At 45.6% G+C, this 15,548-nt stretch overlaps 1 protein-coding gene across 1 annotated transcript in view; it reads left to right on the top strand.

Annotated features, from left to right (window-relative positions):
• LOC134354335 (perforin-1-like) overlaps nt 1-15,548 on the top strand; it is a 46,582-nt gene that overhangs the window by 2,997 nt on the left and 28,037 nt on the right. Inside the window, exon 2 of the mRNA XM_063063270.1 lies at nt 12,941-13,751. Within this exon, the coding sequence (XP_062919340.1) occupies nt 12,972-13,751 (780 nt within the window). The 5' untranslated portion in view covers nt 12,941-12,971. The remainder of the gene's footprint in view (nt 1-12,940; nt 13,752-15,548) is intronic.

Raw genomic sequence — 15,548 nt, forward strand, 5'->3', positions numbered from 1 at the left:
TACAATGCAATACATGATAATATAGAAAAAACTGAATTACAGTAGCTATATATACATTATGTGTACATCAAATAGTTAAATTAAATAACTAGTTACTGGTTATAACTAATAAATAGTTAAATGCAAAAACAGAAATAAAAACATAGTTTCAATGAACAGTACAGTACAGGAACAGGCCTTTCATCTCGCATATTAAACTACTAGTTAATCCACTATAAACTAATCCATTCTGCCTACTCAGTGTCCATATCCCTCTATTCTCTGCACATTCATGTGTCTGTCTAAGAACTTTTTTTAAAATATAATTTTTATTGAATTTTCAAAATGAATACATGAAAAGATAGTACCTAACCTCCCCCCCCTTAACCCTCCCCCCCCCACCCCATGTATAGTCCTACCTAAAAAAGAAAAGAAGAAAAAAAAGAAGAACTGCCTGGGTATTGGAAGGTTTCCACATGCTCCATGGAATTCAAAATAAATTTGGTATACTTATTCGTTACTTTCCCCAAGGGACCAAGATCTTTATCGGAGCACTTAAATACGCCATCCTATCTTTTGTAAATAAGGGCGCCAAATATTCAAAACTGTTACATATTTATCTCTTAATTTATAAGTAATTTTTTCGAGTGGAATAGAACTAGCCATTTCATTATTCCAACGATTCATACTTAAACACGAATCAGATTTCCAAGTAACTGCTATAGTCTTCTTGGCTACTGCCAATGCAATTTTTATAAATTCTTTCTGATATTTATTCAATTTAAGTTTCGGCTTTATCCCTTCAATATCACCTAATAGAAAAATATACAGGGTTATGTGGAAGTTGAGTTCCAGTAATTTGTTCCAGTAAGACTCTTAAATTTATCCAAAAGGGTTGAATTTTAAAACAAGACCAAGTAGAATGTAAGAAAGTACCAATTTCTTGATTACACCGAAAGCATTTATCGGATAGGTTTGAATTTAATCTATTTATTTTTGTGGTGTAATATATAATTGGTGTAAAAAATTATATTGTACTAACCTAAGTCGAACATTTATTGTATTTGTCATACTGTCAAGACAAAGTCTTGACCAATTTGTTTCATCAATATTAATATTCAGATCTGTTTCCCATTTTTGTTTTGACTTATGGATTCCTCGTTTAATTGTCTGTTTTTGAATCAAATTATACATACAAGAAATAAATTTTTTAATTTTCCCTTTTTGAATTAAAGTTTCAATTTCATTAGGTTTTGGCAAAAACATCGTTTGACCCAGCTTACCTTTTAAGTAAGCCCTTAATTGAAGGTAACAAAAGAAAGTGTTATTTGATATTTTATATTTATCCTTTAGTTGTTCAAATGACATCAATATACCTCGTTCATAACAATCTCCTATACATTTAATCCCTTTTTGGTACCAATTATATAAAAGTTGATTGTCCATTGTAAAAGGAATAAGTCTGTTTTGGAACAAAGGTCTCCTTGCTAATAAAGATTTCTGTATTTCATTATCAACATTGATCTTATTCCATAGATCAATCAAATGTGTTAATATAGGAGATTCTTTCTTTTCCCGTATTCATTTAGATTCCCATTTATATATAAAATCTTCAGGTCTATTTTCTCCTATCTTGTCTAATTCTATTTTAATCCATGCTGGTTTTCGATCATCGAAAAAAGATGCAATAAATCTAAGTTGATTTGCTTTATAATAATTCTTAAAGTTTGGAAGTTGTAACCCTCCTAACTCAAATTTACATGTCAATTTTTCCAATGATATTCTTGACATTTTACCTTTCCAAAGAAATTTTCTCACACATTTATTTAACTCTTGAAAAAATTTCTGTGGCAATTGTATTGGTAATGTTTGAAACAAATACTGTAATCTAGGAAATATGTTCATTTTTACAACATTGACTCTACCTACTAATGTTATTGGTAGTATCATCCATTTGTCAAGATCTTCTTGAATTTTTTTCAATAGTGGTAAATAATTAAATTTATATAAATTCTTTACATCATTATCAAGTCTTATACCTAAATACTTTATACCATTTACCAGCCATCTAAATTGGGTTGCTAACCGACATTGACTATAGTCTCCTTTAGTAAGAGGTAAAATTTCACTTTTATCCCAAATTATTTTATAACCTGATACCATCCCGTATTCATCCAATCTAGAAGATAATTTATGTAACGAATGTTGTGGGTTTGTCTAAGAACTTCTTAAACAACTTCATCGTATTCACCTCCAATACCACCCTCTCCAAGTTTGTGGTCTATCAAAGCTTATGGGATGATCTGAACCAGCTGGGGAAACAGGCTGAAAAATGGCAGATGGAATTTATTGAAGACAAGGGACAAATCCAGGAGGGACTTACCCAGTATGCATTGAAACGTGCAGGGGAATAAAGTGAACTGGGAATACAGATCTATAATTCCTCGAAAAGGGCATCACGGTAGATAGGGTCATAAAAAGGCCATCATAAATCAGGACATTGAGCACAGATGCTATATTGTATAAGACTCTGTTGAGGCCAAATTTGGAGTATTGTGTGCAGTTTTGGCCACCTACCTACAGGAGAGATTTAGTAAGATTGCAAGTGTGCAGAGAAAATTTACAGGGATCAGTGCTGGGTACATTGTTATTTGTCATCTATATCAATGATCTGGATGATAATGTGGTAAATTGGATCAGCAAGTTTGCTGATGATACAAAGATTGGAGGTGTAGTAGACAGTGAGGAAGGTTTTCAGAGCCTGCAGAGGGACTTGGACCAGCTGGAAAAATGGGCTGAAAAATGGCAGATGGAGTTTAATACTGACAAGTGTGAGGTATTGCACGTTGGAAGGACAAACCAACGTAGAACATACAGGGTTAATGGTAAGGCACTGAGGAGTGCAGTGGAACAGAGGGATCTGGGAATACAGATGCAAAATTCCCTAAAAGTGGCATCACAGGTAGATAGGGTCGTAAAGAGAGCTTTTGGTACATTGGCCTTTATTAATCGAAGTATTGAGTATAAGAGCTGGAATGTTATGATGAGGTTGTATAAGGCATTGGTGAGGCTGAATCTGGAGTATTGCGTTCAGTTTTGGTCACCAAATTACAGGAAGGATATAAATAAGGTTGAAAGCGTGCAGAGAAGGTTTACAAGGATGTTGCCGGGACTTGAGAAACTCAGTTACAGAGAAAGGTTGAATAGGTTAGGACTTTATTCCCTGGAGCGTAGAAGAATGAGGGGAGATTTGATAGAGGTATATAAAATTATGATGGGTATAGATAGAGTGAATGCAAGCAGGCTTTTTCCACTGAGGCAAGGGGAGGAAAAAAAACAGAGGACATGGGTTAAGGGTGAGGGGGGAAAAGTTTAAAGGGAACATTGGGGGGGCTTCTTCACACAGAGAGTGGTGGGAGTATGGAATGAGCTGCCAGACGAGGTGGTAAATGCGGGTTCTTTTTTAACATTTAAGAATAAATTGGACAGATACATGGATGGGAGGTGTATGGAGGGATATGGTCCGTGTGCAGGTCAGTGGGACTAGGCAGAAAATGGTTCGGCACAGCCAAAAAGGGCCAAAGGGCCTGTTTCTGTGCTGTAGTTTCTATGGTTCTACGGTTCTATGATCTTGCTCGGATGTGAAGACCTGAGTCATAGGGAAAGGTTGAATAGAAACACGGAAACATAGAAAGTCTACAGCAGAATACAATGCTGTGCCAAACATGTACATACTTTACCAGTCAGCCTCTGCTTTATCCACGCAAGAATCTTTCCTGTAATATCATGGCCTCGTAGCTTGTTAAGCAGCCTAATGTGTGGCACTTGTCAAAGGTCTTCTGAAAATCCAAGCACACTACACGAACCAATTCTCCATTGTCTATCCTGCTTGTTATTTCTTCAAAGAATTCCAACAGTTTTGTCAGGCAAGATTTTCCCTTCAGGAAACCATGCTGACTGCAGCCTGTTTCATCATGTGCTTCCAAGTCCCCTGATGACCAATATCCACTCTCACTCTTTTGTTTCCCAAATTTTATTATATTTTTTGCTCAGCATAGCAAAACTTGCAATTTCCAGATACACTTACATTTATATTTCTTCCCCTCACAGATATCAGCTACCAGAACACTTCCATCAAAATATAGACATCACCACAACATCCTATACAAAAGTCCTTAATAATATAGCAGACAGGTTTACATCTATATACTGCAGAAAAGGTTGCCATGTTTTATGAAAACTATTTGTTTTTGAGTGTACCATACATGTCAAAAAGTCCAAAGGAATGTATTCCATGATTAATTTACACCAACCAAAAAGTCCAGGGGCCTTATCAGATATCCAACAAAGTAAAATGTTCTTCCTCGCATAAAAAGTCAGGATGTTAAAAAGTTTTTTCTGGTGTGCGTTAATAATACGACTGCTGGGTAAGCCTAAGAGAAGAGACACTGGGTCCAGTTCAAGCTCCATCTTCAGAATCTTTTCCATTTCACCCAAAATGTCACTCCAGTATTCCTGAAGTTTGGGACAAGTCCAAAAACAGTGGGTGAAAGTTCCAGTATTTACTTTACATTTAGAACACATTGGAGAAACTCCCGTCTTAAATTTCAATGGACGATCTGGAGTCAGATGGGCTCTATGCAGAATTTTGAGTTGCAATGTTTTAGTTCTATTACAAACTGAAATTTTCTTTGCATTATCACAGACATCTTCCCATGTTTCAGCTGTAATTTCTATTCCCAGCTCTTCCTCCCAGACCCTTCCCAGCTGCTCAGCCTCTCCACAAGAGCATTCCCTCAGGATGCTGTAAAAAGTACTAATAGACACTTCACCCTTAGAATGAAACATCCTCTTTTCTATGTCAGAACTATAGAAATCAGTTAACAATGTGTTTTTCTGTATATAATCTCTTATCTGAAAGAAACGAGAAAGATCCTTGTTAGGTTTGTTAAATTTCTGTACTATTTGACTAAAAGACATCATCGTTCCTTCATCAGACAAATCTCCTAGATGGAAAATACCCTTAGAAATCCAAAGTTTAAATCCAGAATCCATTATGCCAAGCTGAAAATCTGGACTGCCGATTCTTGGAGTGAAGGGTGATATTTTCACTACGTTGCCCTCAATTTGTCACACCGCCCTCCAAGCCCTGACTGTATTAATTGTTATTAAATTGCGACAATATTCCTTAACTAGTTTCATCTTATTGAGGAAAAACAAATTAATAAGAGGACATTTTGCTTGTGAAGCTTCAATGTCTAGCCAAATTGAGGAGGGGTCCCTGCAAACCCAGTCAACCACTTAAGATAAAAAGGAACTTAATTGATATTTTTTGATGTCTGGAAAATCCAGCCCCCCTAGACCAGTGGTCCCCAACCTTCAGGCCGCGAAGCATGCAGGGGTGCAGCGGTAGTTGGGACGCACCCAGCACATCTTTAAGAAAAAAGCTGAAATAAACAAGCTAATGAATTAGATGCCGCCCGGCACGTAAATGTCGGCCCAGATCAGAGGCAATTCCTCTAGCCTCTGATTTAGTAAAGTTTATTTTATAACCTGAAAAGGCGCTGAATGAATTGATACATTGTATAAGGCGTTGCACTGATATAGCAGGGTTTGATAAGAAAGTTAGAACATCATCCGCATACAATGTAATGGCTTTAGTCCTATGTCTGGAGCAGATATTTTGGGGTCTCACCGAATAGCCTCAGCCAATGGCTCGATCACTAGTGTGAAAAGTAGTGGTGATAAAGGGCAGCCCTGCCCACTGTCCCTCAGAATACTAAAATTATCCGACCTAATACCATTAGTGAGAATCACAGCCAAAGGGTCATTATAAAGAACCTTCACCCACTTAATAAAATTATTGCCCAAACCAAATTGTTCTAAAGTGAAAAAAAATACAGCCATTCGACACAATCAAAGGCCTTTTCTGCAACTAAGGAAACCACCAAGCCGTCCACTTCCTGTTGCTGACATGATTAAATCACCTTCAGTAATCTTCTGATATTGTTAAATGATCTACGGCCTTTTACAAAACCTGTTTGATCTTCTTTTATGATAAAAGGTAACACAGTTTCTAATTGCAGGGCTAAGGTTTTAGATAAGATTTTAAAGTCAACATGTAACAATGAAAGAGGCCCTGTAGGAGGCACAATCTTCGGCGCTCTTTCCTTTCTTAAGAATTAGGGAGATATTAGCTTCTCTCAACGATGGTGGGAGGAGACCACAATTAAATGCATGATTGAACATGTTTAGCATAGGCTCTGATAATAACCCTGAAAACTCTTTATAGAATTCACTGGTGAGTCCATTAGGACCAGGGGTCTTCCCACTTTGGAGCTGTCTCACAGCCTCCTGTATCTCATGTATAGATAATGGAGCTTTGAGGAAGGACTCTTGTTCAGAAGAAATGCCTAGGAGATCTAAATTCCTGAAAAAGGACTCCATCCTAGATTTTCCATCATTACATTGCTCAGATTGATACAAATTAGGATAAAAATTCTTTAACACAACATTAATCATTTTAGAATTACTAGTGAGGGCTTCTGTCCCATCCCTAATTGAAGCAATAGTCTGAGAGGCATTTTTCTTTCTAGCTAAATTAGCCAAATACCTACCTGGTTTTTCACCATGTTCAAACAATCATTGTTTAGCAAATATCAATTTTCTTTTGGCTGCTTGTGTAAGTAAAGAGTTTGGTGTACAACGTAGGGCTGTGATCTTCTGTAACTTGGCTGCAGAGGGCTTATTAATATAATCCTTTTCAGCTGCCGCAAGCCTTGCTTCCACTAGGAGCTGCTGTTCCACAGCTTGTCTCTTCTTACCAGCAGAGTGGGAGATAATTAATCACCTTGCATAGGCCTTAGCGGTTTCCCAGAGTATTGATGGACTGCTAGCTGATTTGGAATTAATAGATAGGAAAGTTTTGAATTTGGAAGTAGTCTATAAATTTATTATCTTTTAGAATAAAAGGATTCTGCCTCCAATGTCTAGATCGTGCTGAATTATCTTTGGGCTTAATACTTAACGTATTGGCGTCTGGTTAAGGCGTTCGTCTAGTGATTTGAAGGTCGCCAGTTCGAGCCTTAGCTGAGGCGGCGTGTGTGTCCTTGAGCAAAGCACTTTAACCACACATTGCTCTGTGACGACACTGGTGCCAAGCTGAATGGGTCCAAATGCCCTTCCCTAGCGGTCCCCAACCACCGGGCCGCAAAGCATGCGCTACCGGGCTGTGAGGAAACGATATGAGTCGGCTGCACTTTTCCTCATTCCCTGTCACGGCCACTGTTGAGCTTGAACACACGAGAGGTCATTAATCGCGCGTTATCCATGTCAGCGCGGGAAGGAGATCAACTCCTCGAGCTTGCAAATGACGGCGGGGCTGAAAAGTATATTTGACATAACATCTCTGCCGGCATTCCGGATCACAGTCAAGGCTAAATGTCCAGCAAAGCACTGAAAACGTTGCTTCCATTTCCAACATCATATCGCGGTCAAGCAGAGTTTTCTGCAATGAATGCAATGAAAACCAAATTGCGGAATAGACTGGACATAAGGAACTCCCTTCGAGTATCGCTGTCTCCCATCACCCTTCGATAGGGCCGTGTTGTTGCAGGAAAACAAGCCCAGGGTTCCCACTGATTCAGCGATATTGGCGTGTTGCAATAATTTTATATGTTCATACGGGCAAAACGTGCTGTGTGTTTAATATCCAAATGTTACTTAAAATGTTATGATGCTATTAACTTATAAAACCATATAACAATTACAGCACGGAAACAGGCGATCTCTGCCCTTCTAGTCCGCGCCGAACTCTTACTCGCACCTAGCCCCACCGACCTGCACTCAGTCCATAACCCTCCATTCCTTTCCTGTCCATATACCTGTCGAATTTTTCTTTAAATGATAATATCGAACCTGCCTCTACCACTTCTACTAGAAGTTCGTTCAACACTTACTTCAAGCTCCCCTGTCCTCCCCTGATAATTGACTTATCACTCTATTAATGCAAGGAAAATTAGCGCAGTGTGTTTAATATTAAATTCGTTAGGTAAACCCTTTTAGAAACGAAATTGAGTGTACTAGCCACTTATCACCTATATTCCGGTCATGATTAACACCCCCACCCCCAAACAGAATCGTCAAAAAACCATTTGTAGAGAGAAATCGGCAGGTACATGCACTCTCTTCTTGGGGTAAATCCAACGAATTTGACTACTACTCTTGTCCGTTGGCAACCCTACCCCCCTACCCCCCCACTGGCCGGGTCGGCTGGTCCGCAAGAACACTGTCAATATTAAACCGGCCCGCAGTGCAAAAAAGATTGGGGGCCCCTGCGTTAGGAATTTGAGAGGTTGAGCTGGAGGGCAGTAAACATTGAGAATACCATATTCCTCTCCATATATTGAAGCCTTAACAATCACAAATCTCCCATACTTATTCTTAATGCAATCTAATAACTTAAAAGGTAAGTTCTTCCTAATTAAAATGGCCACCCCCTACTCCTGGTATTAAAAGATGAAAAATAGACTTGATCAAATCCACTCTGTTGCAGTTTTAGATATTCTTTATTATTTAAATGTGTCTCCTGCAATAAGGCTACATCCACCCTTTCATTTTTCAGGTTTAGTAGGACTTTCTTTCTCTTGATTGGTGAATGACTCCCCTTAATGTTCCAAGTGCACAATATTACTGGTCATAACCCTTTATAACAATCATGTCTCATTAGCGGGACAGAAGCATGGTCGCATTCTTTATTCCAGGGACCAGCTGCTTGCGCTTATACCGGCCGGTTTAGCGAGCAGAGTAACGGACACCCCTGCTGAAATCTGGAGGAAAACACACAGAAGATGCAGAGGGGGATCACAAAGTCGAGGAAAGAGGACCGGGTCGAGACAACAGAGACTTATGGAGAAGAGGAGTTCGGTGGGTAATAAAATGGAAGAGTTCACGGCACTAGCCAGGCGTCAGAGGACATTTCGGGAGTGCAGTGTTATGTGTTTCACTGGAACGGGGCTGCACGAGGACATACCCGATTAAAACTTTCCATGGATGGCTTCCAGACCGTTCGGGCTGACCGGAAGTGCACTGAGAGCGGTAAGCATGAAGGAGTTGGGTGCTTACTGTTCTGGTTAACAACAGATGGTGCAATCCTGGTCAAATTACGATCGAGAAACGTGTTTGTAGACCGGATATTGAACTTTCTACTGTTGGACTTCGGCCATATTCCACCGAGATACAACACTGGGCGGCACGGGAGGCCGTTCCTGTCTGTGGCCATCGAACTTGCAGCTCCTCCCGTGGAGGGTCAGACACCCTGAGCCAATAGACTGGTCCTGGACTTATTTTCCATCTGGCATAGTTTGCATTTTGTTGTTTGATTGTTTGTGGTTTTTGTATTGCTATATTTATGCTCTATTCTTGGTTGGTGCAGCTGTAACGAAACCCAATGTCCCTCGGGATCAATAACGTATATCTATCTATCTATGTGATTCTGGAGGAGAAGAAACCCGACTTAAGATCAGCTGAGCAGCAATAAGTGAATAAAAAACCCACAAAAAAACAAAGCGCCAACAGCGCTGAACAAGAGGACTTACCCACACTTAAAGGGGGTATCTGAACCCCATATTCTGCCCCACTGCCAATATGGCATTTAACATAGTCAAAAATGAAAACAGGACATAATTTATCAATCCACTCATTTGTTACCGTCATGTTTCTTTCAGGCTGGAGCAGCACCGCTAATTTAAACAAATAATGAAACTGTATTAATCGAAACAAACACGTTACCCATCCTATAAGATATCTTGCCACCCAGTAATGAAAAGGTAAAATAGAGCGACCATCGAACATGTTATCATCCATAACCAGGTCTACACAATATACTATATACATTCTTTAGCCCAACATGTCCACAAAGGTTTTAGCTTTGCCAGGAGAATCAAATATCTTGGTGGTCCCGTTGTAGGTGATTTTCAGCGCCGCTGGGTACAGCATAAAGTACTGGATTCCAGATTCTCTAAGCCGCTTCTTTACCTGGTCGAATTCCTTGCGCTTCTGAATAACAGCTACCGAAAAATCTTGAAAAAACATAAGCCTGGATCACTCATATATTAAAGCCTGGGCATCAGTCCTGCGGTGCCTCGAAGCCTCCCTCACTCTTTGCTTATCACCGAAATTATGGAACCGCATGAGGACGGGTCGAGGGCGTTGGCCTGGGCCCGGTTTTGGCGCCAGCGTACGGTGAGCTCTTTCCACTTTAATGAGTCCAGCCTTGGTTTCCAAATCGAGGTAATGAGGCAGCCAGCCCTCACAAAACTTCACCAGTTGGCTGCCTTCTGTACCTTCAGGTAGACCTATGATTCGTATATTCTTTCTCCTACCTCTGTTCTCAAGATCATCGATATAGTCAGACAGGCTTTGAACTTGCTCTTCCAGCGCCCGGATGCGGCTTTGGGCCTGATCAGTTACAGTTTCTACCGCGGAGGCTCGGCCCTCTGCTTCGGTCGTTCTTGTATCAAGACTTTTAAGCTCCAGTGTGTGTTTTTGTAGTGTTAGAGAGAGTGGAGCCAGCCTCCTGTCCATCATTTTGGATATGTTCTCTGTAACTTCCTGAATTACTTGACGTGTCAGCATAGCTAGCAGTAGCTAGCTCCCCAGCCCCGAGCGAGCGCTCTGTGCAGCTCATCTTGGCCACCTTTTTGGTATCTTTCGATGGCATGGTGTTGAATCAGCTCAAAAAAAAATTCATCAATATTCATGTCATTAAATCTGACACTTGAGCATTAAAAAAAAGTTGAAACGAATAGGTTTATATGTGAAATTATCAGTGTTGCGGTGCTGAGCTCAGCAAAGCAGACTTTTCACTGCACCGCCATCTTGAAACTGCTCACGGTATTCTCTTTGTACTTTATGTATTTGAAGACACATGTGGTATTCTCTTTAAAGTTATTGGCTAGCTTACTTCTCAATTCCATTTTTACCTCATTAATGACTTTTTTGCTGCCTTCTGTTGATTTTTTAAAAGCTTCCCAATTCTCGAACTTCCCACTCTTGTTTGTTCCATTGGGTTAGAACTTTATTCCTTGGAGCACAGGAGATTGAGGGGAGATCTTACAGAGGTATACAAAATGACGAGGAGGAGAAATATACTGAATACAAGAGAGCTTTTTTTCCGAGGTTGGGTGAGACCGGATCTAGTGGTCATAGGTTAATGGTGAAAGGTGAAATTCTTAAAGGGAACCTGAGAGGAACTTCTTCACTCAGAGTGTGGTGCTAATGTGGAACGAGCTGCCTGTGGAAGTGGCAGAGGTGGGTCCCATTGCAATATTGAAGAGAAGTTTGGATAGTTACATAGACGAGAGGGGCTTAGAGGAGGTATGTTTCTGGCACAGGAAGACAGGACAGGTGAGCATTGACAGGATGAGGCAGAGGTCTATGTTCTAATTATCCAGAGATAGCTACAAATACAGAGACAGATACACAGAAGGAGACAGAGATCCAGAGAGAGGGACAGCAGGACAGAGAAACACTGAGTGACTGTGATAGATACAGTGGGATCAACAGGGAGGAGGGAGACACAGGTGGATAGAAAGAGAGGAAAAGGGGAGGAGAAGGCAGAGAGAGAAGATGGCAGAAAGCGAGAGGATTCGAGTACAGGAGCAGGGAGGTACTACTGCAGTTGTACAAGGCCTTGGTGAGACCACACCTGGAGTATTGTGTGCAGTTCTGGTCCCCTAGTCTGAGGAAAGACATCCTTGCCATAGAGGGAGTACAAAGAAGGTTCACCAGATTGATTCCTGGGATGGCAGGACTTTCATATGATGAAAGACTGGATCGACTAGGCTTATACTCGTTGGAATTTAGAAGATTGAGGGGGGATCTTATTGAAACATATAAAATCCTAAAGGGATTGGACAGGCTAGATGCAGGAAGATTGTTCCTGATGTTGGGGAAGTCCAGAATGAGGGGTCACAGTCTGAGGATAAAGGGGAAGCCTTTTAGGACCGAGATGAGGAAAAACTTCTTCACACAGAGAGTGGTGAATCTGTGGAATTCTCTGCCACAGGAAACAGTTGAGGCCAGTTCATTGGCTATATTTAAGAGGGAGTTAGATATGGCCCTTGTGGCTAAAGGGATCAGGGGGTATGGAGGGAAGGCTGGTACAGGGTTCTGAGTTGGATGATCAGTCGTGATCATACTGAATGGCGGTGCAGGCTCGAAGGGCCGAATGGCCTACTCCGGCACCTATTTTCTATGTTTCTATGAGAGGGGGAGAAAGAGAGGGATAGGTAGGGATAGTGAGGGAAGGAGTGGTGGAGAGGGGGAAGTGAGAGAAAATGGAGAGAGTGGGGTATGTGGGAGGAGAGAGATAAGGAGGGCAGGCAGGGAGAGAGAGAAGGTGGACAAAGACAGGGCAGAGCGCGAGAAAACAAATCAACAGTGGGAGCGCGGCAGGAAAAAATCCGCCCCCCCCAAATGAGAGAGGAATGAGTGGTTTAGGGTGTTTGTATAGGGTGTCTTGGAGTAGGTTACAGGCTGGGATCTAATCCAGGGGTTTGAAAGGTTTACATATAGAATAACAGATCACCGGGAGTGGGTTACAGGTTGTGATCTGATCCCGCGGTTCGGGAGGTTTATACGTAGAGTAACAGATCTCCAGGACGGTTTATGGGCGGGGATCTAATCCAGGGGTTCAGAATTTATATATAGAATAACAGATTCCTGGGAGTGGGTTACAGGCTGGGATCTAACCCAGGGGCTGGGTGGGGTTTATATATAGAATAACAGATCCCCACGGTGGGATTTAATCCAGGCTATCGGGATTGCTATAGATAATAATTGATCGCCACATACTCCCGGGCCCGGGCATCGGGCGCACCATCCTTTCCCCCTACCCCGGGGACCGGGTGTTGACCACACTGACCTCTCTCACCCACACCCCTCTCCGTCTGCCCTGCAGGTCTCTGTCAGACGTGCTAGCTCCGGTGGCGATGGGCTCCCCCCTCCTCCCACTGCTCCTCTTACTCCTCCTCGGGACCCCTCCGAGCGGGGCGATCTGCAACGTGGCCACTGCCAACGAGTGCCGGCAGAAGAAGCCGGTGCCAGGAATGGAGCTGCTGGGCGAGGGCTTCGACGTGGTTGGGCTGCGGAGCACGGGGGCCTGGGCGGTGGACACGAGGAGCTGGCAAAGCCGAGGCTCCTGCACCGTCTGCCGCAACTCGCTGATGAACGGCCAGGTCCAGCGGCTGCCCCGGGCCGTCGCCCACTGGCTTACCGACACGAACTGCAACTACCACCTCCGCTCCACCCTCTATGACTCGGCCGAGGATCTGTCGGCGTCGCAGTCGGCCGGGGTAGACTCCTCCTGGAGCGCAGGGCTGGACGTGAAGCCGCGGCCGGGTTCGGGAGTGCGGGTGACGGTGGCGGGGGAGCAGTCCGAGACGTCGTCCTTCGGCCGGAAACGGGAGGCCACCGACCGCTACAGTTTCTCCAGCCAAGAGATGGAGTGCAAATTGTACCGGGCCGTGCTGGGAGAGCGGCCCCCCTTGCATCCGCACTTCGTTCAACTGCTCCGCCGGCTGCCCCGGCGCTGGGACGGGCGGTGGGACAACGGGCACGGGGAGGGGAGCGGTCCCGGTTTCTTCTACCGCCGCTTCCTTCGCACCTTCGGCACGCACTACGTCCGCGCCGTCCGCCTCGGCGGCCTCTTCCGAGACATCACGGCCCTCCGCACCTGCCAGGTGGCGGCCGAGGGACAGACCACCGAGGAGGTGAGCTCAGTGGGGTGGGGGCGCCAAGCCGGACCCGGTCTCCGATCCGGGCGCTGAACCTCGGTCTCGTCATTGCTCTTTCCCACGGTGCTCTCGCGTCGTCCCAGTCTCTCCCTTCACCACACCTACCTCCTCACCGCTCCCTCCCATCTCTGTAACCTCACTCTCCCCTCCCACCCCATCTCCCCTCCCACCCCATCTCATCTGCCCTCCCATCTCATCTCCTCTCCCGTCTCCCCATCCCCTCCCACCCATCTCCCCATCCCCTCCCACCCATCTCCCCACCCCTTACCCTCCCACCATCTCCCCTCCCCACTCACCCCAGCTCCCCTCCCCTTCCCCACCCATCTCTCCAACCCCTCCCACCCATCTCCCCATCCCCTCCCACCCATCTCCCCACCCCTTACCCTCCCACCATCTCCCCTCCCCACTCACCCCAGCTCCCCTCCCCTTCCCCACCCATCTCTCCAACCCCTCCCACCCATCTCCCCAACCCCTCCCACCCCATCTCCCCTCCCCTCCCCTCCCATCCATCTCCCCTCCCCTCCCCTCCCCTCCCACCCCATCTGCCCCACCCTTCCCATCCCATCTCCCCAAGTTCCCTCTCCGCTCCCATCTCCCAAGATTCCCCTACCCTCCCACGAGCCCCATCTCTCCTCTCCCTCAAATTCCCGCTCTCTGACCCCTCAAACTCCCTCCCTCTGCCCCGAACCTCCCACACTACCACTGAACTTTCCTCTCTCTGCTCCTGAATCCCCTCCCTCTGCTCCCGAACCTCTCTCCCCCTGCCCCCGAAGACCCCTCTCTCTGACCCCAGAGCCTCCCTCTCTTTGATCTCAGAACCTCCCTCCCCTGCCCCGACCCTCCCTCCCTCTGCCCCCGACCCTCCCTCTCTCTGCCCCTGACCCTGCCTCTCCCTGATCCCTGACCCTCCCTCTCTCTGCCCCCCGAACTTCCCTCCCCTTGACCCCCGACCCTCCCTCTCTCTGCCCTCAAACCACTCTCTCTCTCTGCCCCTGACCCTCCCTCTCTCTGCCCCCGACCCTCCCTCTCTCTGCCCCCTGAACCACCGTCTCTCTGCCCTGACCCTCCTCTCTGCCCCGACCCGCCTCTCTGTCCCACGACCCTCTTCTCTGTCCCACGACCCTCCCTCTCTCTGCCCTCGAACCACTCTCTCTCTGCCCCCTGACCCTCCCTCTCCCTGCCCCCCGACCCTCCCTCTCTCTGTCCCCGACCCTCCCTCTCTCTGTCCCCGACCCTCCCTCTCTCTGCCCCTGACCCTCCCTCTCTCTGCCCCCAACCCTCTCTCTCCCTGACCCCCGAACCTCACTCTCTCTGCCCCCCGACCCTCCCTCTCTCTGCCCCGACCCTCCCTCTCTCAGCCCCCCGACCCTCCCTCTCTCTGCCCACGACCCTCCCTCTCTCTGCCCCTGACCCTCCCTCTCCCTGATCCCAGACCCTCCCTCTCTCTGCCCCCCCGAACTTCCCTCCCCTTGACCCCCGACCCTCCCTCTCTCTGCCCTCAAACCACTGTCTCTTTCTGCCCCTGACCCTCCCTCTCTCTGCCCCCGACCCTCCCTCTCTCTGCCCCTGACCCTCCCTCTCTCTGCCCCCTGACCCTCCCTCTCTCTGCCCCCGACCCTCCCTCTCTCTGCCCCTGACCCTCCCTCTCCCTGATCCCTTACCCTCCCTCTCTCTGACCCCCGAACTTGCCTCCCCTTGACCCCCGACCCTCCCTCTCTCTGCCCTCGAACCACTCTCTCTCTCTGCCCCTGACCCTCCCTCTCTCTGCCCCGA

The sequence above is a fragment of the Mobula hypostoma genome, chromosome 11 (assembly GCF_963921235.1).
Source record: "Mobula hypostoma chromosome 11, sMobHyp1.1, whole genome shotgun sequence".
Lineage (NCBI taxonomy): Eukaryota > Metazoa > Chordata > Chondrichthyes > Myliobatiformes > Myliobatidae > Mobula > Mobula hypostoma.